This window comes from Gavialis gangeticus, unplaced genomic scaffold (genome assembly GCF_001723915.1).
Source record: "Gavialis gangeticus isolate Ggan-Ray unplaced genomic scaffold, GavGan_comp1, whole genome shotgun sequence".
NCBI lineage: Eukaryota > Metazoa > Chordata > Crocodylia > Gavialidae > Gavialis > Gavialis gangeticus.
Genome location: NW_017729019.1, coordinates 14546232 through 14566535, shown reverse-complemented (window position 1 = coordinate 14566535; position 20304 = coordinate 14546232). Strand labels below are relative to the sequence as shown.

General features: G+C 42.5%; 1 protein-coding gene across 1 annotated transcript in view; it reads right to left on the bottom strand.

Moving 5' to 3' along the window:
* The window catches only part of CUNH6orf106 (chromosome unknown C6orf106 homolog), a 57891-nt gene that overhangs the window by 31565 nt on the left and 6022 nt on the right, over positions 1 to 20304 (bottom strand). Inside the window, exon 2 of the mRNA XM_019514167.1 lies at positions 1898 to 2052. Coding sequence (XP_019369712.1) covers positions 1898 to 2052 — 155 coding nt within the window. The remainder of the gene's footprint in view (positions 1 to 1897; positions 2053 to 20304) is intronic.

Genomic DNA, 20304 nt, shown 5'->3' with positions numbered 1-20304 from the left:
TTGTTGTACTGTCATTCTTCTGCCAGAAGTAGCAAGCAAGTCAATTAAATTCAGATCCACAGGATAAATATACATATGATATCCTGTCACTGCAACACTTGAGGGTCAAGTATTTCCCTTTGCATCTAGGGATCGGAGTTTCCTTCCATAATTATATCCCAAAAGATTAAGGCTGAGCATTTATTTTGCCTGGCCTCGTATGACAATTATTCTTTTGACTCACCTCATGCTGGAATGTTGCCTCCACAGACTTGCACTGCATACTACTCACTAAGGGCCCACATCAAGATTACTTCATTCCCTGTAACTTCAATTTTAATGGACTTGCGGTGACACAGCCTTGTACAGAGAGTAATTTTGCCCAACTTTACATCATCTCTTCTCAGAACTGCATTACGGCATCACCTTTGCTGACCATTTCAAGAAAACAGCCCCACAGTGAAGAAATTACTTACGTAGAAACAGAAAGCTTTATAAGAAGTGGCTGTAACTTATAGGCTGCTCATGAGGTGAGAAGTTTTAATAAAAGTCTTATTTTTCCAGCTGAAAAAATCTTTAAGGCTAAACTGTTTCCATCCTCTTGATGAAAAAAAAAATAGAAACGACTTATTTTTAAGTCAGAGGAAAGATTGCAGTAAGTCCTGTCTGGAGTTTATATACAAAAGACTAACTTCTTCTGCACTTCTACTATAGAAGTTGCCAAATAAAGATGGAGACAGGAATTCCTGATGAAAGATCACTGATCACGTATCTGCCTATAACAGAAATTTGGCTAACGCTGGCTCCTGATAATCTGCTAATTTCAATGTCACGTAGCCTTCACGTCTGTTGACAAAACGGACACGAAGGATACAGGATCAGATCCTAAAGCACCACTCCCTACAGCAGTCTGGCTAACTCTGTTCGTAGAGTGCCGTTCCAACAGAACAGACATCCCCATTAAATGCTTCCTAACTGCTATATTCTAATGAAAAAAAGAAAAAAAAACCTCTCTCACTAAAAGTAGAAAAAAACGAACCCTTTTAGAACCACTAAGTCAGTTTTATGTTTGGACTAAATTTGCATATACATTGAACTATAATTTTATTGCAATATATATTTGCAATTAACACCCCCCCGATCCCCGAACTGTTAGGCTAGGCAACCGCCAAAGAGAAAAAATGACATCCCCTTGTATACAATGGCGCTACCAGGTCACTATGCTTATCCAGAACTCCAGAGAAATACAGACAAAATAACGAAAGTACAACAAGACACACCAATGCAGCTGACAGAATAGAAACCGTTAAAATGACCAAATATACATATGGGACATGAAAAAAGAGGTTGCAAGGTCTTTTCAAACCATACAGCCACCATCTGGCTCTGTCCCCTGCTGTGATACCTCCAACATAATAGAACCCCCTTGGGAAGGGCAGAGAGGAGGGGAGAAGAGGAAAGAGCTCACAGAAACAGCACATGGACAGCAGGTATCACATTACATTTGCTTTTCTGGAAGGCTATCCTTTCTTTCTCTCCTATTTACAGCGTTGCATTGGAGACTCTCCAGCAAGTCCCAGCTGCCACAGGGAGTAAAGGAGAATTAGACAGAAGTCACAGCTCCTCACACATCAAAACAACATGTCTGGCCAAGTGAAAGGAAGTATCAACATCCAAAAAAAGGAAAGATTTTCAAGACCACAGGGAAGTTAAGAACCTAATTCCCATTGATTTTTGATGGGAGTCAAACCCTAACTGGGTTTTGTCTTTGAAAACCTCCCCCTTAGCTATTGGCAGAAAATTACAGTTGTCAATAGTTTTGGTCTCTGATAGTTACTTAAGGTTTTAAGTAACTAAATTGGTCTCTATGACACGTCCAACTCGGCTTAAAACATGAGGGAAGAGGTTTCTCACATACCTGTGTTTTGTATTCTCCATGTTTTTGTAAACTGGGTATCAGGAGGGATAGACTCTCCTTCTCCTATGGTGACGTCTTCAACAAAGGACATGGAGGGCACATTGATGTTTGGACTCTCGAAGTCGTAGTACGCTCCAATGGCTGCTTGCAAGTTCCTGGAAAGCAAAACAGACTGTAGCTGTAAGTACAGACCGGTTACTTCCTTATGAGCTCCTTTTGGTTTATTTTAGCATAAAGGAGCCATCCCATCCACAGACACCACAAAAGTTGGGTCTTAAAGTAACCAGGTCTGTAACACAGCCTTTTGTGTATGACATGTCATATACAGAACTGCAGGACTTCCCTTTGCTCACTGCTGACAGCACGCTCACCCCAATAAAGAGCCCCAACTTCAAGAAGTTCACAGTCCATTTCAGAAGACAACGTTCTTAAGATAAGTCACAGAAGATAGCAGAAGTTTGCTGTGGTAGTCATTTTAGGTCCTCCATGTTGTGGACTCCAAAAAAATCATAACAGATGCTTAATAATTTAAGTCATGCGATCTTTAGGGTGGAAAAATGAACGGTCAAATGACGCAATGAATATTCCCAAGTCCTAACTTGTATGCCAAATTACACCATAACTTGTTTTGTAAACTGTATCTAGATCACTTAACCCTCCCCACATTACCCACCTAAAATAGAGCTAAAATGTCGGTGACACTATAAGAATTCACAACAGAGCCTTCCAAAACTTTTGGAAGCAAGGCACAGTTACGATGGAGGTTAGATGACGCCCTGTTAAAGCAGGTGAGTGAAATGGCCATTCATATTCATTCAGAATAGAGGTGCACAGCAGTTATGGTCCCTTCTAGAGCCCAGCTGAAAGAGCAGGACCCATTACCAAAATACATGGTGGGCAAGCCCAGCCAGAAGCTGAATTATTTCAGGTGGAGGTGCGTATCGGAGAAGGAGCATCTAGGTTATGGCAGTGAGAAAGCAAAAGCAGAATTCACAAAGGTAGGACACGCAGCACAACCCTGAGAGAAAGTGAAACCCTGAGACAGGTTTGAAACTACAAACAAAATGCTTCCTGTCTGATTCCTGCTCTTCAAGGAAACAGGCCTGTGGGCACACACTTAAGTTAGCTGAAGTGCCACCAAGAATTTCTATTCATAAGCAGCTATGAATTTCTGCTCCTTATGAAAGCCACCTGCAAATCGCCAAACACTGGCTAATAGTTGGGTCAAAAAAAGGTTCCGTCACGCCTGTCTAAAACTATCATGAAGGAGGACAGAGGGAACAGATAGCTCGGTTCAGATCAGAGCTGTCATATTTACCCAGCCAAATCTGGACCGTGGGGCTCCTTGTGGGGACAGATCCAGACTTGGGGAGGGGGGGGGAGTGTCATGACATCACGGAGTCAAGGGGGATTAATGCACCCATTGCTCAACCCCTGCCCCAACATGCTTTCCCCAATGGGTCTCAGTATCCGGGATTTCAGCAGTCAGCCCTACCCCAAAATCCCAGTCCTTCTAAGAGTCCCGAAGGCTAAAGGACACAGCTTCAGAAACTGTGGGATGTTTGACACCCATTTTAGATGCATCTGTTCCCACTATGAATCAAGACATTTGTGGCTATACTAAACCAATGGGGTTCCTACCAATGCCCAGTTGAACTCGTGCTAATGAATTAGGCGGCACTGAAGGAACATTTTGTACACAGACAGGGACGTCAAAGGTCATACGAGTTAAGGGGTTTTCTTATTGTTAGTTTTCACCTTAGTACACAACGGAACTTGATATTAATAGTCGCTCTGCAAGATTTTCCCTGTGATACATAGTTAACAATGAATTTTATACTACAACCCATTATTCAACTCCAGGCATTTTCTGCTTATCAGTGACAGGGCTATATTTAAAACAGCCAGCTCAGTCAAATGCTACGGGAAGGGTGCATGTCACATTAGCCAATAAATGGAGACAAATGCTAGTTTTATGTCACCAGCCGCCTGTTGCTTATACACTGAACAAGATTTACATAACTTGCAGTGGGGCCGTGCCAAGAGGCTCCTGTTCACTCAACCGATTAACATGATGATCTAGATCTGGAGGTTAGTCTTCACTGAAATTTCTTCACCATGTTACACGCTGATTCAACCTGAAAGATATTATGATAACCAGACACAGTATTGCCTACAGCCTTGCCTTTTCCACTCCACAAATACACCAAGGTTAACCTGCAGACATCCCAAGATGTCTGATCCCAGGAGCCCAATACACAAGGGGCAGCAAAAATCCTCCATCTGCATTAAGACAAAGGACCGATCTTAAACGGAAATTTCTGCAGTTCTTCCAAAGGCAGCCTGCAGCATTTTGTTCTGTCTGTTTGGCTGGTAAATATGCTTCAGGGGGCAGTGGGTTATTTGTGCACCTAGGCCTTCTGCCAATTCACTTCCCCTCCCCGTGTCATATTTCATCAGCTCGCCTCGCCACTGGGAAATGATTCAGAATGTGCTGCAGCATTTAGTTAAAAACTAACCCAAGGAGAATGCAGGCTGAACAGCGGACTCGCTGTCCCAGCGTGATCAGGTATCACAAACCCTCCTCCTACCTGCCCTGGCTCCATTCTGCTGAGCAAACAGTTCTAGGGTTGTGTTTTTTTGTTTGATTCCCTTTTTCTGATGTTTCTCCTTGGGCTCTCCCAGTGGAGAATTAAAGGAATTTTCCAGAACTGAAGAGAAATTGAAAGTAGTGGACTAGAAAGTGGCAGGAGTCACGGTCAGGATGACAAAGCAAATTGCAAACTGAAGTTCATGCAGAAGAACGTTCTCGTTCCGGCACAGAGAAACCTGCTGCAGGGCCATATGGCACCGCCCTGCTGCCACAGCGCCTGGTCCTTTGCAGTCACGTGCTTCACGGTTACACAAGCGGCAACAGAGACTGGACAGTAACACTTCCCTGTTGTCTTTGGCTCCTGGCAAAAACCAAGTCAGTTGCAGCATGATGTTGGGAAAGCACGTCTTGCACTTGCAGATGGACCTGTACACTTCCTGCACTCTCAGCAGCAATTGACAGTGGCATTACTAACTCCTCACACCCAATTCAGTATCAGAGGCTTTTACGGGCAAATGCATACTTAAGAAGACAAAAACAATAAAGCCAAAACTTCATTTCTATTCCTATATGTTTTTGCTGGCCTGAAGTTCGAGCCTGGCTAACCCCTCATCTTTGAATCTTCCTCAGCTCATGTTGTCCCCTTCATCTCCATTTTGCCAAGCCTGGCTATGTCACTCTCCTACAAACTCACTTTTCAACCATCTTCCCACAGCTTCTGCTTCCTACATGATACAAGTCCCAACATAAATTAATAATAAAACCTGGAACTGCAAGGTGACTGTCCAATGTAACACATAGGACTATGCTGTCATGGATGCTTGGCTAGCTGCTTTTATCCTCTTTCTGGTTGGACTGTTTGGAGACAGCTCTTGTTGTAACAGCCAATCTAGTCAGACAGGAAACATCCCAAGAGTCAGGCCAACACAGAATATTCATGCATTAAAGTAAGTCACAAGCTATACGCTTTCCTCCCTGTACCAACTCCTTTGCCAGGCAAACCTTAGGCACATTAAAGCAATTTTAGGATACATTCTATAGGTTAAAAAAAAAGTAAGCCTCATTCTGTTCCAAACATGGACTGAGACAGAGGTAATGACTTGCTTATGGCCAAACGGAGCAAAGAGCAAAGCAGGGAACGGAATATAAAAGCCATACTTCATCCTGCTTTAACCATTAGGAACTGCTGGTCTCCCAATAGATTTGGTCGCTGCTACTGCCCTCAAATGACAAAGCAATTAGTCTCCATAAACACAGAAGACAATATTGACAATTTTTTTTGTGTAAAAATACATCTTTTTTTAAAGATAGATAGATAGATAGATAGATAGATGGTTATGTGTGTGCACACATACACACACACACCCACACCTTCTAGTCACTGATCATTGTCTCCTTAACCACCACAGGAACCCAAACACCCGTTACAATACACGCACGTGTGGAAAGGCGCTCCCAGAAGTCCAGGAACCTCCTAATGTACAGGCACACGAACCTCAAGGTGGTAGACAGACTGTGTTAAAATGGCTTTGAGTGATTTCCATTCCTACTACCAAAAATCAGTAGCAGAGGACGGTGAGGACGCAGCCAAATCCACCTGGCAGAGGACACTTGGCATAGGATCTTTCAAGACCTCCCCCTGCACTGGGGAAATGGACAGCGACAGTAAAGAAAACACTGAGACAACCAGATTAGAAGACAATATTGACAGATACTTCTTACAACTGAGACACCTGGATGTGTGTGTTAGCCTTCTCAAGCCAGATAAAAGGAAAGCTGAATGGGAAATTGCAAACCATGTCACAACTATAGACTTCCAGCAACACTTCTGATCCAATTACCAAGTCAGCTCAGTATGGGGAATGACCTTTTGTCTGTGGTTGTGTTGAGTACAAGGTGTGAATATGTAGGCAATGGTGTTTCCCCCCCCCGAAAGAATGATTTGCTCATTAATACATTTTGTAATTTCTCACAAGGGCACTAGGAGAATTATGATAATATGAATAAAAGTTACTTCTTTATCCGAAGCTTGCAAGGGTTAATGTTGGTTTGTAAAGTGCTTTGAAATCCTTTAATGAAAGTACTCTACACAATGCAGAACAGAACCCGTATCAGAATGCTGTTTAACATTAGTGATTCAACTGCATATTAGTTCAGTCACATAGTACATGCAAGTTTGGATATCCTACTGACTACGGCCTTCCCTTACAGCCACCACACCTGAAAAGCATTAAAAAGGTCAAGGATTGACACTTAAGAAAAACAAAGCCACTCAGTAAAGCACAGCCTCTTTGCTTCCCAGATAACCACATACCCCAGGCCACCATAAACTGTAGTCTTCAGATTCTGAATTGTATGCAGGTTGAAGTTTATGCTGAGCAGAAAGCACCCTCAAATGATGCCCTTGTTTCATCTGAGCTGAAATGGGAAATGCAAACTGATCAACAGACTGAGTCGCTTAGTTTTATGGGGCAGCTACAATGCAGAAGACTACAGAGTTGTACTCTTCTCTTCTGGCAACGTTCTACATGGCCTCCCACTTTAACACAATGAAAGGGGAATGGTCTGAAAAATCAATACTCATAATTTGCATGTTCTCAATACTGATAATTTGGAAGAACCTTTGTCACAAAAAACAAGTAAACAACCCCCCTATGCCTCCCACATACACCAAATGGTGACGCAAGAATAAACTAAGAGCTACAGCACAGAGCATGAGCTGTTAAAACAATCAACCTAGAGAATTTATGCAAAAGAACTGAAGTAACCGAATTCCTGTGCTCTGCAAACTTTCATCTTCCTCCCCCAAAATATACTGGGAATGGCTTGAGGTCCAAACTAAACATGTAAGACCAAGAAAGTGCTGTAAATGGACTAATTCTCCCTTCTCAGCACTGGAGCAGTATGTGGGATAGGGACAATTCTCCAGTGTATCTGTAAAAACTAAACACCCTTTCTGTCCTCCTGACATCCAGAATTTTATTTGACTCAACTACTGGACGAATGGTGTTACCATATTTAGACTACAGGCCCAGGAAGGAACCTCGGGCAGTTATCTTGCTAATTCTGAAGTAGCCGACACCTCAAAGAGATGCTTTTTGAGAAAATGTCAAGGATTAGAGAAGAAAGTGTATGTTCCCTTTTGGAATTTTTTAATGCTAACCAACCTTTTTAGCAGGGATAAGACAGGGTGGTCAGATGGAAAGCCTCAAGATGTTTTAGAACACAGATGCGCTAATCCACCAGCAAGTGACTCTCAACACTATCAGAACCCATTTTTTGACATGAGTTACAAGATACTTTCACTCTTGACTTCCCTTGCAAGAAATCAAGGCTATGGAAAGCAGTGACTTTTGGGAATTCAGATGATCTGGGAGACAGAAACATTGAGGCAAAGCTTTCAACTCAATTGTTTCACATTATGGCTGAAAAAGAATAGCTGCCTGATTGTGACAGGAATTCACAAATGTCTAAAGCCAAAATGCTGTAATGTCTCAGGTGAACAGAACCTATTCCAAAATGCAAACTGGATTTTTTCAGGAGAAGCAAAGAAATCTACACAAAACAGTTCAAAGCTGCTCATCAGTAGCCCTGTTTAGGAGCAATACACATACTGTACTTGGTACTCTATTAATACAGAGACAGCACAAGGAAGGAGAAAGATGAGAACCTGCACCCCACTCCACCCCAAAAAAAAAAAATCTCTGTAGTTACTACGGCACACCAAGCAGCTAACAGCAAGCCACAACTAACAGTGAGTCACTTTCCTTGAATGAAAACACTAATGAACTTGAGCACAGATTAACCAGTATCACTCCAACTGTACTGGGTCAAGCATTTTATCTTGCCAAAGAATGGAAAGCAGAGTTAGTGACACAATCAATACTGTGACATTATTAAAAAGCATTATAACCCGCACAACCATCCTCAGCAGCTGAACTCTCCTAAGCAGGTGGTCAGAAGCTCTTAAGACTGGGGCAAAGTATTTTGAGAATGTCTCAGTGGGAGTTTGTTACTGACTTGCTGCCATTAGAAATAGAAAACAGTTCTTTACAGCACAACAGACAAACCAAGGGTCACCAGTATGCAAAAGTGCTGGCAACACTGGTAATTCTTCAATTAGAAACCATCTCTATAATTGTCTGCATTAAAATAAAGGAGGATTAAGCTACAGAAACTGCCTGAGAACAAGTTCAGGCATGTATTGCAGCCCAGCTGAACTCAAATTATAGTGTCCATCCCCAATTCCTTCTGCTACATTTGTCTGCTTACATTTCCACTTCTTCTGCACACATTTTTCAGAGGTCTACACAAATCCAGATAGACAGATATTCTCCAACCAGGACTTTCATTTACCTTTTTCTACTAAAATGAGGGTGACTAAACTATGTGATTTCTGACTGGAAGAAGGAAGAGTTTTATGGATAGTATTCTAATTAAAAGTTGCCTATGACAACACTTTTTCAACTGATTATTCAGTCCTATGTTTCATAATCTGTCTTTTATGCTCGCTTGCTCTTTTTTTGTGTGGCAGTTTCAGTGGATGGGTGGACACCACCAAGGAGAGACTGCAAAATGTAATGTTTTTACGGTAAATTTAAAAAACACAATCCCAAAATATCTTTCACACAAAGATATACTGAGGATGTCTTGGGGTCAAAACAAAATGTGTGAAACGGAAGTGCTGTAAATGGACTATTTCTCCAAAACCCAAAATAAAGGGCTAGAGTTCACCTATATTTTTCTATAGACAAACCACGGCAGTGACCTTAATCACACTCCTTTGCAGCAACTATTGATAGAAAATACCAGTCTGCTGTGATACCTTGGTTCTAGCACTTCAAGAGACAACGGGCCTATCACGGACAGAAGCGTGGCAATGTAGAAAAGACAGCAGCAAAACAGCAGCTTCCAAGTAAGTACATTCAGTTTAAGCCTAAAAGATTTTTCTGAGGGCATCTGCAAGTTCAGCCAGGAATCTGGAAAAATTAAGCACTTGTCTTGCAACTTCAGGCACTGCTCAACAGAAATTCTTAAATTAGAACTTGCTCAGCACTGTACTGACCTGGCCAAAGTCGAAAGAAAACACAGCTCGCTCACGAACAGGCACTGTTTATTGATTGTGTATTAAGAACTCAGCTCTGGTCAATATATTACCCCATGGAATGTGAAGACTGTGAATGTGAAAGCAGAGAAGTACAGTGACAAGGTGTTTGCTTTTCCACTGTCACTTCCCGAATGAAGCCCTGAAGAGCAGCTGACTAATGGAAACTATTGTCCAGGGTGCAAGGGAGAGAAAAGACTAACTTTCCAAATGCTGCCTTTGATTCCTTGCCTCCTACTCAGTGACACTAACATGACAATTAGATTAGCCCATCCTGAAAAAGCAAAAAGTTACTGTATTTCATAGTGTATAAATCAATGTTTGCAGCCAAAATATTTACCTTTAAATTTCCACCTCAACCTATACACCATATCAATACTTTTGACTCCCACCCCAACACTGGCCAAACCCCAGCCCAGCCCTGACCCAACCTTCTTCACTTACCGACAGCTTCCCTGTCACTGGAGGACACAGGGCCTAGGCCAAGCCTGAGCACAGCCTGTGGGCCTTGCCATCACTATGGAGATGCTACTCAGCTGGGTGCCAAGTCCAGCCCACCACTCACAGGCTCAACGCTCAGCTGGCGTGGCCCCATTCCCAGCAAGCGGCACCTCCTGGGCTGTGCCAACTGAGTGCCAAGCCTAGCGCTGCTCACAGGGGATGGGGGCAGGCTCAGCACCTGGTCCAGCGGCGTCTCCATGGTGACACCAAGGCCCGCCCACAGGCTTGGCTGGTAGGGGGTCATGGCCTGTGGGCATTGCCGACATCGTGGAAATGCTGCTCGGTCAGGTGCCGAGCTGGGCCCTGGCCCCTGTGAGCAGTGCTGGGCTCAGCACTCTGCTGGTGTGGCCCAGGCAGCACCACTTGCAGGGGATGGGGCTGCACCAGCCAAGTGCTGAACCCAGCCCCATCCCCTGTAAGCGGTGCTGCCTGGACTGTGTCAGCTGAGCAGTGAGCCTGGCCCCGTTCCTTGCAAGCAGCGCTGCAGCATGTGTCCACACCCCAAGTGCCCAGCCCACAGTGAGGGTGCACAGGGGCAGGTATGAGTCAACCACGTATTTCTGATTCAAAAAGCTCAATTGACTCATACACCGGATCTACGAAACTCCTAACTTTTTGGATCAGAAAAACAAGGTCAATTTATACACCGTGTCAAGTTATACACCATTAAATACAGTAGTTAGCTGCTCTAAAAAGGAGTATAGGCAGACAAAGTTCTTTGGGTAGATGCGATATCTTTTATTAGACCAACTAAACAGTTGGAAAAAACTGTTCTTTCCAAGCTTTCAGGCACAAACACCCTTCTTCAGGAGAAGGAGTAGATAGGATGAAATTAGGAATTTACCCTTAACTAGGAAAAGCCTCCTTCAAGGTATTAGATGACGGCCAAATACAATTAATTAATTAAATTTATTTAGGGAAGTAGAAGTATCGCTAAGACAGAAGCCAGATACAGAACTGCCAGTAGAAATCCATGAACTTTTCTGAAGTTAAGCAACTGACCACCACAAATCCGTATTTGTGACTGGATTTAAAAACAAAAATAAAAAAACCCTCTCTCTGGCTAACCCAGCAACTGCATACACAGAGCATCACCTTTAGTAAGTGTGCATGCACCGGCACTTTGTTTCCTTCACAGAAATATGCTGTTATCCTTTTGGGGGGGGGAAAAAAGGACTAAATCACATCTACTTTTCCCAATGCTTTCATGCCTTTGCCTCGCTTCTGGCTGATCTCTCACAGCTGGAAGACAGAAGGTGGGAGTTAAGAGGGAAATCAATAGAAGTAATCAACCAGATTTCCACAAGCTCACTAGAAAGCATGCGAGATCACACTCCAGAGATTTTGAGACCTTTACATTACATCATTTTCTCTAGGGAACAATCTTCACTGGCTGAGCAACCAGAAGGAAAGAACCAGTGGGAACAGACTAGATGACCCAACAGGCTGTTTTAACCTCAATTTCTAGGATCGGGTGATACAAACTCATCTGTTTCCAGGACTTCAATATTAGATTCCATTCGCTGGAAGAATGATCAATTAATCTGTAAGTGAACATTCAGGACATAACCAAGGTTTCTGAGTTCCAATGGTACAAGAAGCATCAGAAACCAAGTCATCAGATCATGTTTCATGCAAATATTAAAAACTAGAGAGGAGACAACATGATACTAAGTAGTGTCTGCAACAGATGTGTTTCCATAACAATGTACACTTACAAATCAAACAATACACATGTTAAGTGTAACAGGAACACAAACACACGAGATACGTACTCTCTGTTAGGTGGATAGGACATCTCGTATGCTTGCAACTTAAAAAAAAAGTTATTTTATTATGTTTTTTGCCACCACTGGGGAAGTGGTAAAAAAGATCAATAAAATCCTTTGACCACGTAACACCAAAAAAACAGCTAAAATCCCCAATATATGCGCACAAAAGAACACAAGACTTAAAAAAAAACAAAAACAAAAAAAAAAAACCCACCACCACCACCTCAGTATCATTGAGAGGCAGTGAACTTCCACTAGTCCACACTTGTGTAAATGCCGTGCTGACATTCATAGATTGTAAGGCCGGAAGGAACCTCAGAAGATCATCAGGCCCAGCCCCCCTGCAGCAAGCAGGAAAGACAAATGGGGTCAAGTGACCCCGGCAAGGTGACTTGACCTTGATAAAGATAAAGCCTCCAATCACAGTAACAGGCCAACACAGTTAAGGCTACATACTCGATTTCAGTGCTCACACGGCCTGATGTGCATGTTCAACTATGCAAACGTTACAATGTAAATGAGTTTGGCACATGATTTTTTTTTACGTTTCGTTTCCTTAGAAAGTAAAATATTTTCACGCCATGTACATTTTTCCTGCTAATTTATGAAAGTAACAAAACATAACACTTGATCTTTGAGATGAAAAGATCGATACATCTTCCTAAAAAGAGTCACGATTCAACTCCCAGCCCCAAAGGACATCATGCATCATAGGAAAGAGGGCCAGATCTGAAGAGACACTTTGACGTGGTCCTGGCAAAGAACTTTAGTGTCTAGGTTAATGGCCACTGGTGGGTAAAATTAGATTCCAACTCTAAACATTCACAAGCTAAGAGTAAGGCACTTTAAGTGAAGACACAGCTGTTAGGCAGTGCCTTAGTACTGACACTGAACCCCTTTGTAAGTGCAACTGCTTAAGTACCTTCAATACTCTAACCACAAGAACTTGTCAACATGTCTAGAGCCCACAGCAGGGGTTCACTCATTAAATTAGTATGGAGAACAGTGACTTGATTTTTCAGGAAGTTCCAAATGGTTGCAATTGCATCTGCCTTGACAAACCTTCTCTTCCTTTCCTGTTGACATGCACGTGAGGCCTCAAGCCTTAGTGAGGTGATAAGAGACTTTAATAGGCTGGTCACACTCAAACCTTCATTTCACTTGACCAGGCTGAAGCAACTGAGAGCTACTAACCCAGTGCCTGAATACCGGCTAGCTGGCTGAAGCGCAAGATGCATCATTCAAAACAATTGGAAGTGGAAGGGATCGTGGGTATGGACATACATCTACGTTACAACCAAGTTAAGGCACAATAACAACAGTACCTAGCACCCGTGTGCACAATTTGTTAGGATCTGCATGCTCTTACTCCAGTTTTACTGAATAGCAATGTCATGCATTTTACCAAGAGACCAGAACTTGCACATGGGCAGTTATTACAAAATACCTGACAGGATGTCAGACCCCATTCTTAACTTATAGCAATTTGCTCATTTGCCTGTAACTTTTAAAGCCCTTTTCACTGACCTTTTTTATTGCTTAGGTTTCTATATGGGGGGCCTTGCCAGAGCCCAACTAAGGCAGCCCAGGTACTAAAAAGCTACAGTGAAAACAAGAGTCAAGACTGCAGCTTCATCTGCACATACAAAAAGGTGACCTTTTCTTTTCAGGTCCTTCTAATCAACTAGTCCTTCTTCTAATCAGCTAAGCCCCTGTGCCAGGGAACAAATATTAGCTCAGCGTACTTCACACAGGGTTTCATCTTAGTCATTTGAAGTCTTTGGCCGGTGCAGAATTCTACTTTCACATGAGCGGTACATCTCACTGGCGTTCAAAGATACGCACTGGTTTTTGGTTAGTTTCCACCAATATTAGCTTAATTCTCTTTGGACACCTATATACAGGCCCAACACCTGCTTCGTGTGCTAATTAGCATACATCGGACTAGACTTGATTACTCATCACGTGTTCAGTATCGCACCACTTTAAAATGGCAGTGGGGGTGTTTTAACTAAAGCTCATTGAAGGAGCCTTAAAAGTACCCCCACCACCATTTTGAAGCATGAGATGCTGAATACACGAGATACTGTGGGCACTTTATTCCAGCAACTCTTGGGAGTCACTCTAATGCACCCCCACCCCAGAGTACGTGTGAAGACACCCTTTATCCTTAGATCACAACCCTCTTTTTTACAGGGAGGGAAACTGAAGCACAACTACTTGCCCAAGCTGAAAAAGAAAATCCATGACACATCTGAAATGCAGAGTCTCCTGACTTCCAGTTCAGTGTCTTCTCCACGTTTCCTCCCTTGAGTGGACATGTATCACATCTTAAGAAATACAAGTTGAGTAACTCTGCTAGAAAAGACACACGGGTGGAATTAAAAATCTCCTAGCCACATTCACTTTAAAATTGCCAACTCTGTTAAGCAGAACCCACTCCCCACGCCTAACAAAGCATATGAAGCAGACAAAGCTTAGTTGCTGACACACAGAAATGAAAGCCAGATTTCTGTTTTTTCTCCCAGCTTGGTCACAAACTAATCTTCTCTGTATCTCAACTACATACCTGTAAAACAGGAACACTTATCATGCATGTAAGAGGTTTGAAAGGCAAAATGTAAATGGTATTTACACAGGCCCAGGTCTTTGGAGATGAACACTGCGTACAAAAACAAAGTTAAGAAGAACTAGTGTGGCCACACAAAATTTGACCTTTCAAACATTACAATTTTTGACCAAGACACACTACAAGATTTTTCATTTTGATTTCTGTTCAACCATTTCAGTTCCTCCCAAACAGATCTCATTCTACCTTAAAAAACTCCGAAAGAGAAAATTAGATTGAGACTTCAGAAAGCTACAAACAAAACAAACCACAATAAAATTAGGATTTATAATGGAAACTGTTTGGCAGCCTTAACTATTGCCATCACTACCTGCCAAACCTCAATTAAATGCTATGTTTATTAGGTTAACATAAAAGGACAGTTTATTTAGCTTAAATGAAAAAACACTTAATATGTCAATAGATACTGGTGTAAATTACTATATTAAAAAAAAATGAAATCAATCCTCTCAAAAGGCTCCCTTAAGATCTGACTGAATTGCAGCAGGAGTTGAAAATAAAAAGGACACTATCCATTTAAATCCAGTCGGTTGGTTTTAAAGGAAACAAATTCAAAGTAATTTCAGGTCCCCTCCCCTACGTCCCCTTCCCTTTGCCAATGTTTTTACAATTTTCTAATAAAAGGAAAAAAAACATTTCAATCTTCCCTGCAGCAACATGCTTGCCACATTAACAAAAAGGGGGAACAAATTAGCTAGGGGGAATAGTAAAACTGACTATACGTAAATCGATACAAAATGTTCTCCCTCATTCTCTTACATTTACAGCAACCCCCACTGCTTTTCCTCCTAGCAAACAAATATTTTCAAATTTGGGACTATGCTTACAATAGAAAAACGCAAGCAGCCCCAAAGCTACTTTATTGTATGAATTTTTTGCTTGGATGGAACTGGGCAAGTCTCTGGTCCTAACCATCCTCAGCACTGATAGTAATAACTCACAGTGCAAACAAGAGCAGTAAAAGTTCCTGCACTGCACACATCTGCCTGATTTAAACTTTCCACTTTTCTGAAACATTAAAAACATAAAAGTGCTTTGCAGACAAAGTTCCCAGTGCAGACAGACCCCAGTATTACTGAGGGAGGGGAGGGCTAGAACAAGTTCAGGCATGTTTCTAGTTGTACTATATCACCAAAAGATGACTTGCAGCCAACACCTGAAATTTAACTTTACCATAAAATACATTTCAACAAGACACTAAGCCCAACATCTAAATCTAAGGCAGTGGATGCACTTCAGTACGCAGCCAGTCAATTTTCCGGATCACATAACAACTGGGGGCGAGGGGGAGTATGGGAATTCACCAAGCAATAGTTAAACAAGATAGATTTTATCCCAGATGTGTTGGCAGTTAACATCTACTAAACTTAACTTTTAGTGCCTGACAAAAATAGGAAAACTGACTGACACATGGCTCACATCCACATACAAGAGAAAGTAGACTGGATTCATTTTAAGGCTATATCCACGCTTCTTGGTCATCAAGAAATAATCTTGGACATTTGAGAGGTCTGTACTCGACCAGCAAGACTCATCCCAACTTACTGATCACGCAGAAGAATGTTTTGTCAACCAGGCCTAAACCAAGGTTTCCAAACGGTAAGAACACATTCTGTCTGGTTCTAGGTATAGTCAATTGGAAATGTTGAAGTTTAAAGGTTACTTAAAATAATCATGTATGACTTAACTATGAAGCAATCAAAATTTTTCTAAGAGACCCCCCAAAAATGGATGGTTCAGAGTTTGCTCACCTCCATGAGATTTGTACATTTTTTCATAAATTCAGCCTGTCCAACAAACCTGTTAATGAAAACCACTGGAAGTGTCTTCTGAAAAAAACCCTTAGAGCACATATCTGTTATAGCACGGGGCTTTAAATAAAGATAGGCAAGAAACTTTAGGTCTAGTCATTGGATAGCAGTGATCCCTAAAGAGCTGCTTTCATTACTGGTGGGAAAGAAGCTGTTCAGAATACAATGAGATAAAATGTGTAGAGGTGAACACAGTGTAGGTGAAGAGTGCCAAAATGACAGTCTTTAGAAAGCAAATGTCTTGCTCTACCAACTAAACAACTGCTATTGATCCCACTATCACTTTCTTCCTCAATGCGAGAGAAGAGACTGCCTCTAGAGCAGAGGTCAATTCTGTGCCTTTCTAACTTGGCAGTGACACCAAAACAAGTCATCTGCAGGATATATTGTTTGTAACCTATGGTTAGGACCAAAGTACACACTTCTGCCCAGCATCCAGACCAAACAGACCTCATCAAATTTCTCAGTGACAGTTTTCACAGCTATTTCTACACCATCTCAGAACACGACAAAGTTTCTCTGAAATATGGAAATCGAAGTTTAAATTGCAACTTAGATCAAAAGGGATTTGCCAGTTTGCATGGTAGTCCCTTTAATATCTATAACTGACCACCTTTGCCCATCTCAGCTCTGTAACTAATACCTGGAAGGTGTTGGCGTACCAGACTGATCTAACCTAACAGAACTGCCCAGACTAGCAGAGCAAACACTGGAAGTCAGAATTAAAGCACACTAGTGAGACGCCATGAGGAAAGCTTTAACGGCACCTCTCAGCATGCTTAGCAGAAGTCACTGGTGTTAAGAATCCACAGTGCCCACAGGCACAATGCCCACTTAACAACTGTGCATGGTACACCCTGGAGCCAAGTTTCATATGCACGGTACTACAATCTCACCATTTCATGGAGACTTGCCTTCTAATTTAACCATCTACACAACACATTACATCAAACTGTCTTCAGAAAAATCCACACATTAAGAACTTCAGCATAAAGAAGAACTGTGGGAGTAAGGAAGGAGCGAAGGATTACCCACCTTAGGTACTCACCAAACTGAATTTTTTCTTCTGTTGCACCTGAAGTAATTCAACTGCATTAAAAATGTATTGCTTACCAGACGCTAAGTGCTTCCTAAACAAAAGATGAAAATCTTAACCAAGTATAATCTAGCATCTAAAATTCTAATATTTATTATTCAGTCACTTTTCACCAAAAAAAAAAGTGCTTGGCTAATTGCTTCAAAAATTAACGTACATAACAACCATCTTGCTTTAAATAACTGCCACACTAACTTTACAAAAATAAATGTTATGGCTAAGTTATAAGTGTATGAAACCATGACTTTAAATGGAAGGACAGACAGAAGTATTAGTCACAATAGAAAAATAAAGTATTTCTGCAACAGTAACAAAAATGACTTCAACAACACAACATATCATTCGATGTTATCTCTGGTAATTTCCAAGTTCACACTATTGCCCTATGAAGTTCTCTCTTCCTCCAAAACAAAAAAACAAACAAAAAAGACCATGTACAGCGATGACAATATCATTCTTGGGGGGAGGGCAGGGGTGGGAAGCTAAACCACACATGTATTGCAAATACCTTGTATTTATGTTACAACCCTGGCAGTTTTGACTAAGAAGATCTTTTCTGCCATAAACACACTTATCCAAAATAAACCGCCCCCATTTCCTCACAAGACCTTCCTTTAGTTCAGGCCAACTTTTGAGAGATCCAGAGTTTGCTAATAATCAGTCACCTGCTTTTCCTCTCTCAACAGGCAAAACTGTCAAAATAGTAAGGTTATAAAAAAAGGGGGGGAACTAAAGGTGTGGAAGCAATGGGGCAAACTAAAATTAAATTACCTCCACGTTTAGTCTTCCAGTAATTCCCCAGAAAGTTTCTCTGATTGCCAGTATCACAATCACCACCGCTCTGAAAGTCAAACCAGACCCTTTCTGCATTTTGTGGTGAAACAATGACACAGATTCTACAACTGAAGTCCAGCCAATGACTTTATTGATGATGCCTTACGCACAAGAGATTCCAGCTCACTTTCTTGTAGCCTTGTGAGCTCTGCAGGGCCAACAAGAATAAGAATCAGTACTGGTGAAACCAACAAGTGTGCCAGGAAAAAATGCTGGGTGTGATCTTTTGGTTATATTCACCCTTATGAGATGATGAAGGATGCGTGTCAGACGGGGCAATTCTAATACCATTCCTTAACTGCCACAGCATAGGCAGTAGCACTTCTGCAACATCTTGTCAGTCACTGGGCTGACTCCTGATCTCCAGGTGTCACCTCTCAGGATTAAAAAAAATCACGGGACTCTCCAACTCTGAGACTGAGCCCAGATGCTAACCTTGCTTCGATACGGTCCGCCTGTCCCCTCCAAGAGAAATAACCAGCACTCCATAGAATCGTTTAAGGAGGCAGATTGGTCAAAGGATGCTTAGTGCAATGGTTCTCAACTTTTTTAGACTTGAAGCTCTCCTGGATAGACTTGAGACATCTTTCAGAAAGTGCCAGATCTTCGTTTTCACCGTAGTCAAAAAAACAACAGAACAATTCTTCTGTTGCAAAGAACTCGGAAAGACCACAGCAGAGCAGAATGGTTTTAACACTACAGATTCCTATGTGAAATCTCTAGGTTTATCATGTTTGCACATTTGACAGCACTAACACTGTGGCACCCCATGACATTCTTGCAAGGATCTCTCAGGGCACTCTAAGGTGCTGCGGCTCCCCAGTTGAGAATCACTGGTTTAGTACCAAAGCATGTCAGAGAAAAGGACTTGAGAACATCTCCTTGCACGTCTACTCCTCTTCTGGGTAGATCCTGACTTCTTATACCATCTTCCCTTCAAACTGCTCAGGGGTCTGGGTAGTCATCTGTTCCCTTTCCTAATACAGCAGCTCCTTCCCTTCTGCCTCAGGGACAGTGTTTTTCTAAAAGATGCTCAGTGTTTTTCTCCCTTTCTTTCCTGTGACACAAAAAAAAAAAACTGTACAGGCCTTGGATCCCTTTGCCCCAGACTGGGCACAAAAGCACTGCACCCTTTGGCTAGCCCAGCGGTTCTCAACCTTTTAGACTCGCGGCCCATTGCAGAGCCTCGCAGCCTCCTCGGAAAAACACCAGCTCTTCGCTTTCACCCATTTCTTTGATTACAGGAAAATAATAGGCCAGTTCTTTGGCTGCAAAGAACTTCAAAAGACCACAGCAAGGGATTTCTATGCCAAACTGCTGAGTTTGTCTCAGGAATCCTGCTGGCAGCCCTAATAGCAGTAACCTCGTGTGTCACCCCGGGAAGGAAGAGAGCACTCCAGGATGCTGCAACCCCTAGTTGAGAACCACCAAAGCACATCAGCGAAAAGGACCTGAGAACAATATCCTTGCATGCGTGCTCCTCTTCTGCATGGAGACTGTGGCAGGTCCCAGCTTCCTAGGACATCCCCTCATCAAACTACTTGGGGGTCTGTGTAGTGCCATCCATCCCCTTCCCACATAACAGCTCCCTCCCATCTGCTTCAGGGACACTGGCTTTCTAAAGCGGCTCAGTCTTCTCTCCTCTTCCTTCCCAGTGACTAACTTTTTGAAACAACATGAAGCCTTTGGATTCCTCTGCCCCCAGATCAGGCACAGCAGCACCGCATCCTCTGGCTAGACCAGCAGTTCTGGACTGCTTTAGATTCGTGGCCCCCCCGGAGAAAACACCAGCTCTTCATTTTCACTCTTTTTTTAACTACAGAAAAATAACACAGCTATTCAGAGCTATTCAGCTGCAAAGGACCACAGCGAGGGATTTCTATGCAAAACCCCTGGGTCCATCTCAGGAATCCTAACAACAGTAACAGCGTGGCACCCTGGGAAGTATCTCAAAGCACTCCCAGGTGCTGCGGCCCCTGGTTGAGAATCACCAGCCGGGCACCAAAGCGCATCAGACAACGGGACCTGAAAACGAAGACCTGTGCAAGGCCCGTCTTCCTGCGCCAT